Source organism: Nipponia nippon, unplaced genomic scaffold, assembly GCF_047370975.1.
Source record: "Nipponia nippon isolate SJK-2023a ecotype South Korea unplaced genomic scaffold, ASM4737097v1 scaffold_6, whole genome shotgun sequence".
In the NCBI taxonomy this organism is placed as follows: domain Eukaryota; kingdom Metazoa; phylum Chordata; class Aves; order Pelecaniformes; family Threskiornithidae; genus Nipponia; species Nipponia nippon.
In genome coordinates, this window is record NW_028262380.1 from 55662435 (window position 1) to 55682379 (window position 19945).

The 19945-nt window shown below is 36.7% G+C and overlaps 1 protein-coding gene across 1 annotated transcript in view; it reads left to right on the forward strand.

The window, feature by feature from the left end:
- The window catches only part of BANK1 (B cell scaffold protein with ankyrin repeats 1), a 157306-nt gene that overhangs the window by 35452 nt on the left and 101909 nt on the right, over positions 1-19945 (forward strand). The window contains exons 4-7 of the mRNA XM_087736449.1: positions 7545-7693; positions 8854-8992; positions 11002-11144; positions 18297-18417. Of these exons, the coding sequence (XP_087592575.1) occupies positions 7545-7693; positions 8854-8992; positions 11002-11144; positions 18297-18417 (552 nt within the window). The remainder of the gene's footprint in view (positions 1-7544; positions 7694-8853; positions 8993-11001; positions 11145-18296; positions 18418-19945) is intronic.

The following is a 19945-nucleotide window of genomic DNA, read 5'->3' on the forward strand; positions in this document are numbered from 1 at the left end:
GTGGCAGCATGGCACGGGGAGACATGTGGTCTCTTAGATAGACGAGTCCCATGTAATTTAGAGCTGTACAGATCAAGAACAGCATCATAAATTTCATCCAAGCATTGATAAGAGCCCTATGCAGGTATTGGAGCTCCACTGTCATACTCAGACTGAGATACGCTATTTGGTAAATGAGCTGCTGCAGTCCAAGCTGGCTTCTGTTACCAGCTTGATTTAAGGGATGCTATAATGTGGAGTGTATCGTCTTGTGTCAGTAAACATTTGGATACTATTAATGATATATGTCCTGTACTTGGAGTAGGGAGAAGGCTGAGAATGCCAACTACCAGCATCTCTCCCCCCAGCCTCTCCCAATGCAGTCATTAAAGGACTTTTCAGTTACGTTAAATTTCATGACCTTCCAGCCATGTAATTTTTTGAACTTTGACTGTAAAGAATATTCTTCAAGAGAATAGCTTCAAACATGGACAAGAGGGGAGTTACTCATTAGTAGTTCCTTCAGGGTGGTATCTGTAAAAACTTAAACCCCTACTCAGCCTGAAATCTGAGCTTTTGGCCTGCCTGTCAGGTGTGCTTCCCTGAAGTATGACTTGATTCTAAAATGCTCCTCTCTAGCTGTGTTCTTTTATATCTGTGTAATTCAAAATGTAGCCACATGCCACTTCTGTGTCCAAGCACAGTGTGCAATTTGTGCCAGGCCAGTTATAAGAGGCTTGAATTGTAGTTTAGAGATAATAGAGCCACTAGGCAGCTGCAGCTAGCCCCTTTGGAATAATAAGGAAGTTGCAGGGCCATTTTATCAGGCAAACAAGTTTTGGAGGTCTGCTCACAACCCTGGATGCCTCTGCAATCAGTCCTTTTGTCTTCAATGGTAATTTCAGTCAGCAGCAGGAGGATAACCTATCTCTGTTGTTGTAACAGCAGGTCTCAGATTTTGGGGAATGTTTGGTGCTGTATAATCCTTCACTGAAACAGAGGTGAGATGTGTGTGCTGATACCACAAGAGAAATGGAACAAAAATGCCGAAGTGTTCTTACTGTGGTAGAAGTCCAGTAACTCTGAAGTGGATAGATGGACTCTTTAATAAAACATTAGGCTTTAATAACTGAGAACTGCTGGTGCACACGGAGGGCCAGACTTCAGTTTGCTTCTCCCTGGAGAAGAGGCAGGGTGAAAGCATGCAGAATGTAGAAACTGGAAATAACAGGCTTGGGCTCCATCAACAGTTTTGCTCAGCACCTAAATGACCTTGGGCAGGTAGTTATCATTTCCAAACGAATCAGTGTGCCTAATAGTTCAGAAACTCTTTGGGACAGTCTTAGTATGTGTCTGAAGCTCAGTAGAGTGGTCATATTATTAGTGCTGCTACTGCAGCTGACAATCATAGATTTGATTGCAGTAAAAAATAATAACATGAATTGATGTATAGTAAAAGATAAACTTAGTCCCAAAATGTCTCTAAATGCATGCATCCTAACCAAAGCACTGATGGCTGAGTTTAAGTCAAATCTTTCTTCCAAGCCACAGACTAGTTAGAAACTAGTTAGTTGTCATAGCCTTAGATTGCCTCTGAATATACAGTTAAAATCATATGAATGTGTATGTATATATATATATATATATATAAAGAAATGCCCACAGTTTCATGCAAAATATTTCTTAAAGATTATTGGTAAATGCATAGTAAATTGCTTTTTGCTGTTTTGGGGTTATTTGAAGGCAGGATTTTTTGGTTTTACTACCAAATCCAATATAGCTACGCATAATAAGACTTCTGTATTGTGTTTAGATGCTTTTATGATGACTTCATTAGGCTACAATTATATCAGAGTGGTAAATTGTTGTGTACAAAAACATGCCCGATAATACAAGAACAGGTGGGTATGCACCTTCACAATCAAATCAATCTTTGCCTACACATATATAGTAATGCATAAAACAATAGATGTGTGGGGGTTCCAGGGATTGCTCTGTTATGGAGAGCAATAGACATGAATGAAAATTCCAGCACCATTGGTTGCTACGATGACATTAACACCAACTCCAAATGTTCACAAAAGGAAAAGCTATTCTTCATAGCTTTTAAAGGAACTGTCAATTTGATGCTTATTTGCGAGGAAAATCGTTCACCATAAATAAAGTAATAGAAACATTTTGGAGACATGAGCAAAATAGGCCAGCTTGCAGAAAGCTGCTGTTTCTGACAGAAGAACTCAACCATGCAGGAGAAACTGAGACTGAGAATGCTTTTGAGAAAAACAAAGATAACTGTCAATGTATTTGCAAAAGATAGATGATTCAGCATAGAGAGAAACATTATTTAAAGCTTGTTCAATAATGAATATGTGTACCTTGGCCTGGAATTTATACATGATAGAAAACAAATGAAAGAAATTAAGATTTAGACCAGATGTTTATATGTTTGAGTATGTATTTAACAATTTTTTGTGATTTTTAGAAACCTTTCCATTCCTAAGCCCTCTCTCACCATCAGTAAAATAAAACTTTTCAGCAGAGCAGAAAAGGGGATTTGCTTTGAAATCATGTCTTAGAAAGGGCTTATGGTAAAAATGAATGAATCTCATGTTCATGCTTAGGAAAACAGGCTCATTGAATAAAGCCCACCGTGGTGGGTGTTTTCTGCATCCATGTTTCTCACAGCCTTTCTCAGGTCATTTATAGAGCAATTTATGCAGTTAGAGGCTGCCTTTCAATCCCACTCTGCTGCACTCTCTGCTGAGTTCATACAGCATTTACAAACACCCGTACTTTAAAACAATTAACTTTCATAAATGTCTAGGATAAACTTACGGTGGATTGCAGGAAGAATATGATGTGCATAAGTCTTTTTTCCTGATTTTTCCACGTTACAGAAGGTTACCTTTTTTTTCTGTATGGCTCTATTTTCATCCACATTTCTGCAGAGCTCTCACACATCTGTTTGACTTTAAGCTTTTGAATTGCAAGGAAGCCACTTATATATGAGCACCTTTTCAATTATGCCTCGCAGAACCCAGTGGGACCACCTCTGGCTTTAGTTCACATTGTGCTGGGGAGTGGTCCTACCATATTACATGGGATGACTCCTGCACTTAAATGATCTGCTGAATTTAGTCTGAGTGCTCTTCCCTGTAATCCTCTTTATTTTAATCTTTGACACTGGAACACCCTGCCTTTTTTTTCACGTGGCAAGTTGGCCACACGTGCTTAATTACCTTTTACATTTGCCCATATTTCTCATCTTCTTAAATGTTGTGTGATCTAGGGATAAATGAAGACCTTTTTTGTAATGCAGTTTCAGTTCTTCAGCTAGCATTGCTTTAGCAAGACTTGAGGAAGAACTGAAATTCGTAAAGCTGGCAGGTATTTTGCTTTTGTAAAACCAACTGAATTTTGACCGTGAGATTCATTCCATGGGTAGCCATAGAAAACACATAAATCTTTCATAAGTTTATGTTTTCTGCTATTTTTCATACCCCGAATCTGTCACATACATTGTTGACTCAAAACATGTAGCAATTACCAAGTAATCAAAGAGAGAGACAATTTATAATTCTCATGTAGACTGCAGTAGGGATAGAAAAAGAGTGTATTTGAAAAGTTAGAATTTGGGGGTGGAGGGGAGATTGGCTGTGGCATGAAAGTTGTTCAGAAGCCATGGTGAGGCATTAATTGTTGAATCCACAAGAGACTAGAGAGGCTTCATTAAAATTTCTCAGTTTATGTGACAGAATGCAATTTTGAAGTCATTTCATGGATTCAGTTAAAAATGTTAAATTGAAAGCAATAATGCATTCCAAAAGGTTGTGTGTAAAATATACCAGATTGATGTATTGAAGTCACATGATTAAGAGAGAACATTGAAGTAAAATTGAAAACATCAGCGCTGTGCCCAATTAAGTGAATAACTGTTACAGTAAATGTGTGGAATATTTTATTATTTAAGTATGAACTTAAATTTAAGATCAGTCCTTTCAATGTGACCATCAGCAGTAGATATTTGTCAAATTAAGCCAACAAAAGTAACCTGATGGAAATGGAGCATTACCCTCTATAACAGACGATAATTCCCAGTAGGACTGCTGTGAGTACTCAAGGGAAGACGATCATGGATTTTCCTTTCTTTTTAGCTTCTAGCTCATAGTGCTGTCTAAACATCATTAGATATAGTTAATAATTTCTTATACTTTGATCCTACAAGAAAGGGTCCGATTTTATTCATCCATTATTTTAATCGTTCCTGCTACATTTTAAGAACCTCACAGATAGGTCACCATTACATAAAATGTTAAAAGAACACGTTCACCGAGCAACAAATACCCTTTAATAAATCCTTTCCGAGATATTCCAGCATTATAGTGATGTTCCTTTTATGTTTCTTTTAAGCTAATCTTTACCTACAGTTTTAAATTCTTGTTAAATGGTCATTTTTCTGAAAACCTTGCCAATTAGTGGAGCTCCCTAGCCATTGCTTTCAGATTAAAAGCAAGACTGTAAAGAGGATTCACAGTGAAGATGTCCAAAGTTTAAGTCTTCAAAAGACCTGTACATCAGGCAACCCCTTCGGCCCACATTGTCTATATATCACTCCATTTGTGTTAGTAGAATCTCATTACTGTAGTATTAAACCTGTATGAGCTACGTTGTTTTAGTTAATGCCACCAAGCCAAGGCTTGCTTAATCTCTGGTGTATTGCTTGGTCAGCATTTACAAATAACACTTCATGTGGTGTTTCATGTTCCACATTTTAGGGCAGATAGTGTGCAATTGCTGGTAGGAATCTGAGTGCTGGAGATGGTGGCTCTGGAGTTTGGTTATTAAAAATATAGCAGTGGTAATATAGCTCCCTGTTATTCTTGGACTGCTGTACATGGCTTTCATTCATTATCAGGTAGACCTGACATTTAGTGAAAGAGGTCTTGCTTGATGGTTTTTAGCTAATAATTTGCTAACCACTTTCACAGTCATGAGGGGAATCCCTCATTCTCTTAAATATCCAAGTCTTCAATGTAAGAGCCACATTTCGTAATAATTTGTCTAAACTCTAGGGCTGTGCAATCCCAATACTGACAGGGTTGAAGTCCCGATATTGTAGTTATATGTCACTAGGCATAATAAAAATATTAAAATGCAATTAATGTGGGAAGAAAACATTATCCTAATTTAAACCAACTTGTTAGCACTAGCATTGACCTTCTCAGTAGATGAATTATTGTGGACATTAAAAGGTGGAAGTAACTACTGTCATCTTTGATAAGTAGAGTGCAGACTGTAGAAATAAAGCTTTCATGAACTTCACATAGATTAGAATGCATCCACACGATCCTTAAAGAATGATCACTGACAGAAAGCTGACATCTGAGAATCCAGTGCCTACCAGATTTGTTATTCAGTCCTTTCATTTTGTCAATCTGATAATGAAATGTTTCTTGTCTTTGCAAGACTCCTTTGCCTAAAGTGGCAGAAAAAATTTCAGAAGAAGCAAGCACCTCATCTGAGTTGTCTTCTGAAGTAAATTATGTGTGCTTAACTATAAGATTTATGAGTGACTTAAAATATGAACACATCATATTCCCAAAATACGTGCTGTGGGCATACGGTATCCTAAGTGTTTTCCTCAGCAAGGGTTCAGGCCTTTCTTTTTCTGAAGGGTGGTGCTAAATAAAGTCTAGTCTTCACAGTGATAATCAGAGAAATTAACGTACTTTTTGAGCTGGATTAGTTAAACTGCATGGAACTGTGGGTGAATTCTCATTCAGAATCAAAATAGCCTTTGTTCAGTGTAGCCTATTTAACTTTCAAAATAAATTAAAGCAAATGGAATTAAAACTACTTCAGTAAAGTATGTCTACACATAGGTTCAGTGTAATTTTACCAATCTACACTGAATTCAGGGCTTAAATTCAGAATTAGTTTGCCTTAAAGGCATGAGAATATAAGCAGGAGTATGCTGGGGAGATTTTACTAGCTGGTGATGAACACTGAACCTGCCCACCTTAGATGTTCAAAGAACCTTTAGCTTCCTCACCGAAACATGGACAAATGATACTTCTTTTTTTCTCCTATTCTTTTTTTTTTTTTCTTTTTCTGACGTCTCTCTAACAATCAAAGCATCTTATAGAAGTAGTTTATTAAATCTATGCCGCCTTAAGCAAGGCAGGGTTGGTAAGGAAAGGGAACATTCTATATCAGACAAACTGGTACATATGGGGGAAATAAAGGTAAGCAAGAAGTGAGAAAACTAATTGTAAATTACCAATACTGATGCTGAATGGAAAGAGTTCTCTGCTGCTTAAGAGCACTGTGTGGTTTGTGTACCTCAGTCACTTGGGCACTTGTGGAAAAAACTCAAAATGGCTGTTGTACTTGTTTGAGCAAAGCCAAATTGCTACTGTTCTGTATTCTGCCCATCACTAATTTACATTAATATTCTAGATCCATTTAAGAGGAAAAGATGTGCCTGAAAAGTTATTTGTGTCCTTGAATGTAATTGACTGTGAGTGTTCTATAATTTACAGTAATACAAGATACTGTTGATGTCTCTCAGGATATTTTCTCACCAGCCAGTCAAGATTTTTTAACTCTGAGCTGCTTGGAATTATATCATTAATCTAACTAGGTGACTGCAATATGCTGGATAATCCTGTGTGATGAAGAGCTGCTGCAGTCCTTTGAGATGGGTGGCAAGAGTGTTTTGTACAGGGTAATAGAGTGTCTGGAAGGGAGTAGTAATGATACAGCTGAGAAGTAGCAGGTGTGAAGAATAGCTTTTCTAAAACACGGGCTTAGTCAGAGCTCTGCAGATGCAGTTGTCAGTTCTTTTATATTTCCTCATTAAAATTCTGTGATTTGGTGAAGGATTCACTATGGCTCTTGGGCTTTTACCGGTACAGCAAAGCAGAAAAGAAACTGGTTGCAAGCAATCTGTGTGACTGGCATAGCATTTCCAAACCCCGAATATCCTACACAAAAAATGTATACCTTCAGTCCATTGTTTTGTCCATGAAGGAAGGCAAAGAGTATGGAGTGCATGTCAAGGAAATCTGTGTCTACTGTCATAGTTACCTGGTCAAAGGTATCACTGCCCTCACATAAATCCTTCCTGTAGACAGGTGGGCTGATGTTGTAAACGTGTAGCATGTCCTTGTAAACATGTAGGAAGAGCAAGAGGTAAAAATCCCAGTTTATCCCAAGGTATGAGAGTTTGTTCTTCTGAGATTACGAAACTGGCTGATCTCTGTGACCTCGCTGGTCACGAGTTTGGTCTAAAGGCCGTGTCCCTTTTGACTTTAGTAAGACCAAGCATATGAGCAGAGCCCGTTCATATAAATAAAGGCTGCAGGATCAGAACTTCAGAGGCAAGCTCTTCATCAAAGGAGGAAACCTCCCCATATTCACATGAAAAGGAATTTTGTTAGGCTTTTGTGCGGTGCCCTTAATGTGACTCCAAATGCCACGAGTAATACATTGGAAACCACATTGCCATGTTTTGTTGATCTGGGATTATTAACAATGTCATCATTCCACATTATTTATTTCAGATCACCAGACTAGCTCTGATGTTAACTTGTCAGATGTCAGGGGACCATCAGAAAAAACAGACCTCAGTTTTAAAACAGAGGTACTTTCTGAAACATTAGAAACTAACAAGCAGTCGATATTGGTGCTTCCAGGAAGAATATCATGTGAGGTAAGGTTTTTGGATGCTAAAATCTTTGGGATAACAGTCAATGTTCTTCTCTTCCTGCTGCAATCTCATTCATACTGTAACAGTTTTGAAAACAAATAGCAGATAAGGGGCCAAAATGAGAGTGCATCAAGACTGCAATGCGATTTATTTTGCCTTTGTGTCACATCCACACTGCAGCCAAAAGATTTGCAAATAAAATAGTTTTGAGACAGCCTCTGAGGGATTTTCTCTCTATTAGAATTATTTGGCAGCTTGAGTAGAGATACTACTGTCATATAGACCTTGTAGTTTAGAGGGAGCACATAGTCAGGCACTTCTTGAGACACATGGAGTGTCTCTTGGCAAGAATCCACGATGGGGTATGTGGGTACGTGCATATGTGCCCATACCATGAGTTACACAAGAAGTGCTTGTGTGAGCATATACCTTTTCTGATTTTAAATTAAATCAGAAATATTTATACGTACATATCTGCATGCATATCTGATGGACACAAACGTTCGTATGTGTTTGGGTTTAATCAGAGTTGCTGTGAGAAAATATGTGACAATGTAAACAGAGGAAGCACAATATCCAGCGCCGCATTCCTTCATATAAGTGAGCGGCCACGGTCAGATATGGAGGTTGCACTGTGCATGAAATGTCACATATTTTGCTTGCTATCTGTCTTTCAAAGATGACTTACACACGTTATGTCATTGTTGAAGTCAGTACAGTTCTAAGGGCGTAACATTCCCTTTGGTTCAGGAGGCAGTAGAGGGGTATTGTCTCACATTACCTGCTGCTTCTGTCTTACTTTACTGTCAGTTCACTGTAAGAGTTTAAGTGAGTCTAAAGTATTTTAGGTTCTTCTTATTAGGCTGAATGTCATTCTTCTAGACTATAAATGGTCTTAGAAAATGTAACAATTCACCTGCATATGCATTTAAAATACTGTTTTAAAATATTGTTAGGTAAGCTGAATTTAAAATACTACATTAATTTATGTCAGTAAAATACTAAAGGATAACACTGAGATGACATCGTGTTTTGGTATCATGATTTTTTTGTACGAAGCTTTTGGTAAAAGAACTTCCCTTCCAGCTTATGTTTTCATTTGCATTTCACACTTCCAGTATAATTTTCTGACGGACTAATGGGAACCTATTTTAATTTTATAGAACCCTGGTGAACTATTCATTTTGTTGAAAGATGAAATAGATGATGAAACTTTAGAAATTGAATTCATAGCAGATAATCAACGAATTAGGACGCAACCAGCTTCTTGGAATAAGAAGGTCAAATACATGAAAGCCTTAGGTAAGAAAAACATTCTTTACCTTTAAGTAAACAGAAAATTTTGGACTCCCTTCACTTTTTCTGATAAGTAGTTTCACTTCCCACTATTTTGTAGGTGTTTCCTGCACATGGGTTTTGCACACAGAAGATTTATTAATAATGCAGAGAAGCAAGGCCTTGTGATTTATGGGAAACTAGGTTCTATTAGATTGTTTTTGTGTGGTTAAATGTCAGGTGGCAGTCTTAAAATGTCATTGATTAGTCACAGATTAATATTCTTCAAAATCACTGCCATAAAATGCAAAGCTAATATTCTTTTCTTATTTCTCTATTACTGAAATGTTTCATTTTATATTTAATGCAGTAAATTTGGTTATACTCCTCTCTATAATTCTTACTGACACAGGAAGTAATTTTTTGTTCATGTCCATGCCATTTCTCTGTATCACTCAGCTCTGCTGGTTTCTCATAATTTTTTTTCAACTGCTCCATCCATAACTAGTTGCCAACAGTTTCAACTAATTAACAACAGTTTCTCTTAGGAGATCTGCACAGATTTGAGGGCCACGCCTATCCCCACTCACTTGATGTGAGTTAAGAATTAAAACTTTTTCACCTAAATATTCGGAGCGTAGCTTGCTACTGCACTGCATGCGGTGAATTCCCAAAGGAACTTATATAAATATTTTATTCTAAAACCATTGCATATATATGCGCGCGCACGCGTGCTACAATTTTCAACAGTGGCTTCTTGGAGCTACATTTGGGTAATTCTGTGGCCTGATTTTCATCCTGAACACTGTCCTGAGGTGATGGCCCCATATGGCCTGAGAGTTCTTTATCACTGTGATGGTGCAGAGTTTGTTTTTTAGAGACCTGATTGGGAAGTACATGACCAACAGGAAACTTTAATCTGTAACTGGATTTCAGAGAAGGAAAGCTGAAATCCTCATTCACAGATCTTAAAAGATTCTCCCAGAATTATTCTGTGAGAACACTGTTGATCACAGGAAGGTTTCTACAGTGGATGAAGAAATGAAATATGAACAGTAAATGAAATATTATGAAGAATTTGGGAGAGAGCTGCAGCCCAAGTTTAATTTTGTTTCTTATATAATTTGTATTTAATGCTTCTCTCTCTAGGCTTTTTTTTTTAAAGTTGGAAGTTTGGGAATACCCTTTTTTAATAAGGGTCTAGCTGATCTGATGTTAAAATAAAAATGGGGTGTTTTTTTTTTTTTTAAAGCATTTCGACAGTTTCCATTTAAGTGATTTAAGGTGATGTTCTAGTCATTTAGTTTCTTTGGCCCTATTACTCTTCTCCACTTTCAGGGTTGCCCATTTTTATCGTTCTTTTGTGGGCAGAGTTAGAATTTTAAGAAAACAGTGCTAGTGCTGGTATGGTACAGCAGGATGCCTGGCACAATGAATACTAATGAATTATAAAATGTGCTCATAAAGAGGGCTCATGCTGCATACACAGAGCAAGTCATACTTAAGTAACTGACTGGACAAATGCCTCTTTCCTTTGCTTTTACTAGGTAAACAACTGGAATGGAAGTAATTATACTGCCATTTTTGCAGCCTAGTTCAAATCCAATTCTGAGAACCTTGCCTGCAATTAAGAAAAATGTTTCAAAAGATGAATAGAAATTCCACTATTTGTAATAAATGAACTTTTTCTTAATTTGTAGGCATATGGGAGCTGATTATAGATCATCAGTCTATCAAAGTGAGGTTGAAAATTTGAAGCATACTCTTTTCATCTCCTTTCTAACATGAAGCAATACAATAGCTTTGTTTTATACAGATTTACAGATATATTTTTTTCTTTTGTCATCTTTTTAATGTTAGACTGAAAGACCTGGATAGAAAACTGACTACACTGAATCATCTGTGAAATGCTAATACAGTTCATCGACTCTATGCATTTTTTGTGATATTTTCCTGTCCTTTTACTCATTCCCCGAGACCTCAGGTCTGGGTCTGTAAAATATTTTCAGCTGCTGTTCTGATTTGTGTTTTATAAGATTTTCCTGCTGGCCCTGTATATGTAAATGTCTACTGTGGGGGAGTCATTAAGACCACAGCGCAGATCGAGTACTATACTGCACTAGAGGAGATTGAGCGCATTTTTAAGAAAGTGGCTGACCCAATAGCTTTCACTTGTCAGGTAAGTTGACTTCTGCATTTTTAATAAAAAAAAAATAGAATATAAGTGCCTGTATGAGCTAAGAGAGAATACACAATCTTTTGATTGCACAGTTATGAGTAATGGCTCAATAATAGGCTCAGGAGTATGGAGGCCTGTCTTTGAGATGTCTAGTTGCAAGCAAGTCAGGCAAGTGAAAACAAATTTTCTCTCTTTTTTGTTTTTGTTTAGAGAGTGATATAAACATCCTTTGTGCTGTATATGCCCAATGAACAACATCCTGCATTACAGAGGATGAAAATCATAACAAACAGTAGTGATATCCCTCTCCATTTAAAGTGTTCTTTTTAGGATGTTCTAAAACCAAGTAATCTTAAATCACATTGTATTTGGAGGATTATTATTCATTCACTAGCACTTTTTCTGGCATAGCTTGTATGGAAGACAGTAGGTTGCTATTCATATAGAGTCCATTTACAGCTGCTGAATTATCATTCATGTGGTTTGCTGGTTGCCATGCAGATTCTTTGCATATATTTAGAAGAATTCAGGTTTTGAGCTGGGTTTCAAATCAGCACAGCAGGCTGCAGTGCTCTGCAGCATGTCCTTTGCAAATGGCACATAAAAAATAATAGGAAAAGAAAGCATCTATTAAGAAAAGACAGAATCTCAAGTATCATTTGTTGAATGGTGGGTAGCCCAAGAAGACTTGTCATGATGTCTATATCGTAATTGCAAAGCCAGAACAAAAATAATAGTCTCTGTTTCCAGTGCAGACAGTTTCATTTTCCTGTGACAAATCTACCTTATCTACCACCTAAGGCGTTACACTCATAACAAAAGGATTAATAAAAAATGATGTATTGCATTATTAGTGTTCTATTAGGGATGGGGGTAGATTCCGTCCAAGTACAAGTCACTTCTGTTCTAAGAAAACAGGCTGTTGCACAAGAAAAATAGTGCAACTCTAAGTACAAGTGCATTCTTAAAATCTTTACAGTATCCATCATTCTTTAGCCCATATTTTGAAGGACATTAAAGTAAGCTTCTAACAGGTTTCATTTAAAATTTTATGCATAAGAAGTGTGTCAAAATGATTAGAAAAATTATAATTAACATGGTAACCTAGATACCTACAACACACCTGGTATTTCCACTGGAGAATTATTTGTGTTGTTCAGGAGTCTGACCCTTCATTTAACCAGCATGACTAATATTTAGTTAGGCACATGCAATTCAAATTATATTCAAATGCAAAAATAATCCTGTGTGGAGCAGTAGTGCACACCAGGAAATACCTGATAGTCATAACACTACATCTCTGTGTTTAACAATTTCCTCACCTTTACTCATCTGGATAATAAGCAAGGTTTTAAATGAGGAGACACTGTTTACCTGCTCTTAATTTTATCGTTTTGGCAACTGAAAAATTAATGCGGAGAAAATGTTTATAATCACACAAGTTTTACAATCCACACAATATCATGGCTGCTCCGTGGAAAAGTGTACTAATGGTAATTCTTTTGTAAGTGCACATATGTGTTGGAAGATTTGTCATCCTATTTAATGGTACCTGCTGGGCCATGGAGTAGGTACACTAACTAGCTAGGTAGCTAAATTATTTCCACAAACTTTTAAAATACTTTAAGCTCTCATGTAAACCTGTTTTAATGGCAATAAGATACATTGTAAAGATGCAATTTACAGAACATGATTTAACTTAATCTTTAAAAACATGTTCACACAAGGAAAAACAAAACAGACTTGATACTAATTAGAATTCCCATCAAATAGCAGGAGTAGTAGTAACTTTTATTTAACCAGGATAATTAAAACCTTTGAGATGATCAGCTTATTTGCAGAAATATCCTGGGGCAACAGTGGTTTGTCTATGCAAAGTAACAATCAAACACAATGGAAAACAAAATTAAAATAAAACAGAAAAGCTTACAGCAATTATTGATCAAAGCAATATCACTCTGTGGTTCAAAGAAAAGTTCAAGATTTTCACAAATGCTTGCAATCTGAGAAGTATCTCCTTATTAAAATTCTGCAATAAAAGCAAGTTGCTACAGTAATGCATACCAAAGACACAATGCTTTGGTAAAATGCTTTCATTGTATTGTACACCCTTCCAGCTACTTTGAGATGCTATCATTGTTTAGATTATTGTCGCCTTCTCCATTTTTTCCCCCAATAAAGCCAAACAGATAAACAAAACCCAACAAATAGGCTTACAGCCATCCATTCCTTTTACTGATGGTCAGGTCAGTTCATATATCTTAGAGACCAAGATTAAAGATTAACGCTAGCAATATTTTAGATTAAAAGTATTCTAAGATTTTTACAAATTATGTTTTTGGATAAAATTCTTTGCCAAATCTGATAGATTGCCATTTTCTATGTTCCAAATTTGTCTGAATTTAAAAAGCATTTACCAACGTTAGCAAGCCATTTTAAAAAACCAAATAAATATTTAAAATGTAAGGAAATAAATAGAGTAAAAAATGAAATGTTTCTTTGCATAAGTTTTGAAAGAAAAAAACTGAAATTTTATAGTAAAGTAGGAAGAGCTGGGATGATAATAACTGAATCATAATGCTGAATGAACTTGCTATCAGAATGTATGAGGGTGGGTGTTGGCTAAAGGCCATGAATTTTTTTTGTTCTCTCACTTTCATATAATTCTGCATTAAAGAAACTCTCGTAGGGAGTTTGTGTTCTTACAGTAACCCGGTGTACAGACTGATTTTAAGGTTCTTATAATTCATAATTAAACTTCTTCATATTTCATTTTTTACTTTTCATCAACTTCTCATTTCAGCATTCTGCTGGATTTACATGCTGTATTGATTTTTCTCTCAGACTTTCTACCAAACGCAACTACTGATTCAATTATTTAGTGTTGGGGTTTCCTGGTGCATATTTCTTAAGTTTTCAAAAAAAATTGAAACTGAGGTCATATCCTTATTACTGAAATTTATAGGTTCATGTTAGTTTGAGTGACTTAGAATACCTAGAGAGATTCGGGAAGTCTTTATGACAAACTTTGGTTGAATAATACTCCAATGATTCTCAGAGACCTGGTATCTTAAAGGGTATTTTTATCATAGTCATCAAACAGGATTCCAGTTACAGCATATATTGAAAAAGAAGGAGGAAAATAAACTGCAGCCTTTTCTATGAAAACTTGTAAGAAATAGTTAAATGATTTATGTGGTGATATGATGTATGCGCCTTTACCTGATCCCCAGAGATACTTCCTTTGAAACTGTTTTTAATATTTCAATCTTCTAAGCCACATCAGCAGCCGTTATTTTAAAATGTTTCTCTCTTTTTCCTCTGTATGAAATCTCTCCATATTCTATCACTGGCTACAATTGCCAGAAATGCCTAAGTGATTTTTAAGCAGAGCCCATTCTCTTTGGCAGAAGTACACTAGATATTGAGGTGCCTATAAAGTGGTGTCTGATATGTAAGAACTACTGAAGAAGTTCATCTTTATGGAAATGTAACCTTGTTAGTACTGCTAAAGCCAGTGAGAAATATGTTCATTTACTGGCTGTGTATGCTGTGTTTCAGTGGCACACATTTTCAGGGCTTTGTTAGCAGTTATTAAAGATCATCTCATTCACAAAAGTAGCAAAATATGTACTTGGTCTTCTCCTTTTTCAAGGATGTTTTTGGAAGCCCAGGTGTAATGGTCAGCACTTAAGGCTTCTCTGTTGTTCACAGCTGTGTCTTATTGCTCTGAAAAGGGGGCAAGGGAATGGAGGTAGTGCCTGCACCTGGGGAGGCAGTACTGAGCAAGGACAAGCTGCTGGTGATGAGCTCTGGGGCAGGCAGTGGTGCTCGCAGAAGGACCAAGACTGAAGGGTGGAGCAGAGAGCAGCTGGCTGTGCTTCAGAGAGAATTGTCTACAAACTCATAGCTTAATTCTAAGCAGCTCCTGGAAAGAAGAACTTGCCTGCAAGGACACAGGGAGAAAGTAGTGCTTTTACTTCTTTTCTGTCATGTTTTAAATCTTTATTCAGGTAAAATGTGGGCTTTTTCAAACTCCTGACTGGCTTGTTGTTCCCTTGCGGTGTGCTTAACTTTAAATAAGGTTCTGCTTTTGTTGGCTTTGGTGAAGCTTCAGCATGAACTTTAGGTGCGTGGTGTTGGTGGGATTTCTTGGGAAGATTTCATGGGCCTATAGAGACCTGTGTAGGGTACATCAAAATATGTAAATGTAGCATAGTTAGAGTCTGTGAGTGCTCTGGAGCAGGAATGGGCAGTAAAGTATAAGTCTCTGAACAGAATTCCTTCTTGGTGGAGATGACCTTTATGTTGGTATGGAGCTGGATAGTGCAGAGTGGTCCTATTGCTAGTTCTCTTTCACTGTTATTTCTGCTACTATCTTCACATAAGTACTGGAACAGGCTCTCCTGTATGTGAGATAAGAGATTAACATAGACTTTTTTTTTTTTAAATAACTAAACTAGATTTTCCTACTGTCTTTGTTGTAGAGTGGCAGAACAAAGCTACTTGTTATGGTTTAGTTAACAAGATAGCTTGTGAAATCGTTGCTTGAGCCTTTGGATTTTAGATCCCTGGAGTAAGAGAAAAAAATTGAGGTGGAAAACTTGAAGCAAATTGCACTGATAACTGCATGAGAAGTGTATTTTGCCTAACTTAGAAATTATAGAAATGGATAGGCTGGTCATCAGAAGGCAGGCCTGTTAAAGCATGAGAAATTTAGCTCTAATTTAATCTGTTCCCTTTGGGAGATCAGACAGTCTAATTTCTGTCTCAGCAGCTTGTAAAAACTGAGCTAGCCTGATGTGGTTAAGCCATGCAACTGTTTATGGTCTTGAAAATTTTGCTTCAAGTTCCTGAAGTTGTGCGCTCATCTCATTTCAAGAACTTGCTCCATCTCAGATTGTGAAACATTGTTTTATCCCATGTAAATTTGGTTGTCTGAGTGCAAAGTAAGAGCTGTACGCGCTTAAAGTACTCCTCCCCTGGATTTCTGCCTGAATAAAAGGGAGAAAGAAGGGTTCCTGCTTCAGCTCATGTTAAAAAGCAAAGGAGACTTGTAGGCAAGATTACCCTGAGTGCTTGCTGAAAAGAGACTGTGGGGTGTTTATTTGGCTTTGATATACAAGACAGGCTGAAATAGATGCTGGCTGAAATTGCTTCTCAGGCATTTCAGGACAGGTGATAAGAGGAAGGTGTTGTTGGGCTGTTTTTTATTTGTTTGTTTATTTTCTTTTGAACAGAGAGTGGTAGATAGGTAGTAAAAATGTGTAAGCGGTGCTCCTGCCATTTTAAATGGAAATTAAAAATATTACTTCAGGTTTAGTTTGTCTAAAGGCCCACCTATAAGTTTATTCTCTATGTAGTCGAATTTCTGCTATGCAGTTGCTTCAGTGAATGCCAGTGGTTTTGAGCCTCTTTCTTCATAGCACAGTATCTGCATATACACTAATCTGAGCTGGTTCCTGTGTTATTACTTATTTTTATCCTACTCTAGATTGAACTCTATTAAGGTAGTAGCAGTGATGATACTATATCTAAGACCACCTACTTGGAATAAGAGAGAATAGTATGGTTTCCTAACTGAGTTTTAATATTTTTCCTCTTGATAATTTTTAAATATAATGTTGTTATTCATATTAAGGGGGGGGGGTGATAGATATTTAAGAGGGTTTGCATATCCTTTCTCAATTCACACTGTAAGTCTGATACTCAGGTTAGATCTTTATTCTAGAACAAGCCTTAAAGATTTTTTTTCTAGGCAGAGTCCTCTTTTTTTAATGCTTATTGCTTTGCTTATTGAGGACTAAATTATGTATTCATAATTATTGAGTAACAAATACAGACACTGTAATTGACAGTACAGAAAGGGTGAATTATGGAAAGAAATAGGTCACAAGTTACTAAATATAATGTTTTTTAGGTATCATAATAATATTGGAAAGGCCAGTATTAATTATGGGAAAAATAAATAACCGTATTTTATTATTGGTAGCTCCCTACCTGCACAAACTTGTCTTCTAATTCTGGGTAGGACTCAGATGAAAATTATATCTTGCCTGTGTAATCAACATTTCTGATCACGTCACACGTATTTTCTTATTCGTTTTTAACAGCCTTGGGAATTAAACTTCATGTTTCATCAGTAGGCCCCTCTGTCCTTTTCTCCTCAGCATGTCAGTCACAGAGTGTCTTTTTAAGTTTATATGCTAAGCGTGTCTGCAGATATTCCCTGTTAGTGATCCCAGAATTGTCTTTACCAGAACCAGTTCAGCTATGGGAAGGCAGACTTTAACGCAGAGCTGCTGACATCTGGGCAGAGTAAACCAACTCCTCCTGAGCGCTGTGGCTGAGCTCCTTTTGGTGCTCAGTGCGGCACAGACTGGATTAGCACCGTAGTACTCGGTGTAAAATATCCTTACTGTTCAAGTCTCTGTAGTCATGCTTCTCTTGTCACACCAAGCAAAGAAACACTTAATTATGGCTATCTTGAGAGTTGTTAGGAATAGATCTTGGCCTTCTGTCCAGAAAGAGGGAATCAAAAAAAGATCTCATGGCAGTCAGTGAGGGTTTCCCTTGTCTAAAGACTACGTATTTAGTAGGAAGCTAATCTGACCGATTGCTGTCGGTTTTCTTAATCTGTCAGCAACGTAATGCCTTGGCTGATGTAACTGAAGCTGTTTACTACCTAGCAAAGTATGCAATCTTAATGTAAAGTTTTTGGGTAACAGAGAGCTACTGTAGTCTTTAAACTCATCCTGAATTACTGCTGTAGTAAGACCTTGCATTTATTGGCACATCACATCTGTCAGAAGAGTTCCTGGTTATTACACTGCATTGTTGTAGCTAAATCAAGAGTTGATAAACACAAATCTTCCTGTCCTTACCCTTCATGCAGAAGTTTTGAGTCAAGGCTGAACTTCCTAAGTTATAATACCTGTTTTTCTTCAATTGGATTGTGTTATCATGATCCTTCTGTATTAGAATATCTCTTCTGTAGCTTTCAAAAACTATGCTGCTTTTACTAAGAGTGAGTTTATAATAATACCGTTTTGAGTAATTTGATTCACCAGCACTCTGAGGGTAGAGTTAAAAATACATATGCAACAAATGCACTAATTTTTTTTATTTTTTCTTATTTTTTCTTTTAAACAGGCTTTTAAATTCTCTTCTGCAGAGAAGCTGGATAGTGTTCTGACGTTGTTATTGAAAAGCAAAATATCTACTTATGAATTCAGGCCATTACAAAGTGAAGAGCAGCACCGTCAACAAGCTAGTGAGTCACTTCTTGTATGCATTGATTTTTATTACTGATGCTATGGTTATTACTTATAAACATTAATAAGGCAATCTTCGAGTATTTAAAGCCACCAGTGAAATGGAGGAATCCACAATAAAGACAACCAGGAAAAATGGGAAAAATAATTCTGTAAATCATTACTTCGTGACTCAGTACTACATATTTATACTCGTCTGGATGTTTGATCAGCTTTGGATTAACTGCAAATTGACAGCTTTACAGCTGAGCAAATTTATGCTTATGGAGAAAACGGGCAATAAGAGACATGAGGAGATGCCTGTACATTATATATTTTCTACTAATTGTTCTTCGGCAATACAATTTAAACTGCACTTTCTCAAAGTTTGGTGACATAAAAAGAAAATCAGAAAAAATTCTCTATCTGAAGAGAATGGATGGCTTTTGAACTTAGAACACCACTAACCTTCTCAATTCACTTTAGTACCTGTGCACTTAACAGTTTCCATTAGTTCTGGACAAAAGATAATTATATTATTTTTAATTTTTAAAAAAGGCATCCCAGTGAGTTAAAATAGGATTTTTCTATAAAATAGACACGCTATATGCACAATTCGGTAGTGTATCAACAGAAGCTACTGTTTATACCAAATGGAGGGTCCCGGTTGAATTCATTAACTACTTATTAAGGAATCAAATTGGTTTGCAATAAACCAAAAGAGTGTGATTATTTAGCTTGTGTTTTGAAAGCATCATTATGATGTTATTTCAGATGTGTGTTAGACCTCAGCTTTTCTGAAAAACTTTTGGAGAAAAACAAAAGCCAAGAAAATGTGTTTCCTTTCTGAAATACTTAAGATGTGTTTGACTTGTTGCCTGACTCCTGTTTTGTGTACCTGGGCTATGGTTTTGAGAGAAAATAAGCTCACTACAATCAAGTACAACATAACACTTACTTCTCATAACCAAATATAACAAGTTTTGAAGGTAGCTCTACTGTGATCACTATCATGCTTCCTTTCCTTTTCAGTAAGGTTTCTTTGATGATGGAATTCACCCCTCTGTACTAGATAAACATGATTCCACTTGTTTTCTAAATATAAGCTTAAATGTGAGTCTAATTAGTGAAAGCAAACAAGTAGAGTGTTAAGTGAGGCATTGAATTGTCCTTGAATTAAATTGTCCTTCACATTTTCCTGTGCAAGACTGCAGAATGGGAGTGTATAGGACACATTAAAGAGTCATTCCCAATGTGAAATGTTAATTCTGATGAACAAAAGATTTTCTGCTTCTCTAATAACCAGTTAGATCTGCTCACACTTTTGAATGTTGAGATTAATGCTTACCAACCTGCAGAAGGCCTGTGCGGTTCAAGAGCAAGTTGACTGCTTGTGAGCTTGAGCCAAGTAGTGACCTTCTTAAAATGAACTGGTTTGATGTATGGCACAACAAGAAAGTACAAAGTTAAGTGCCTAGATTCTTCATGAAAGAAAGATGTGGTTGTGGAATGTGGGAGGCCTAGGCTCTGATCCCCTTTCTGGCTGCA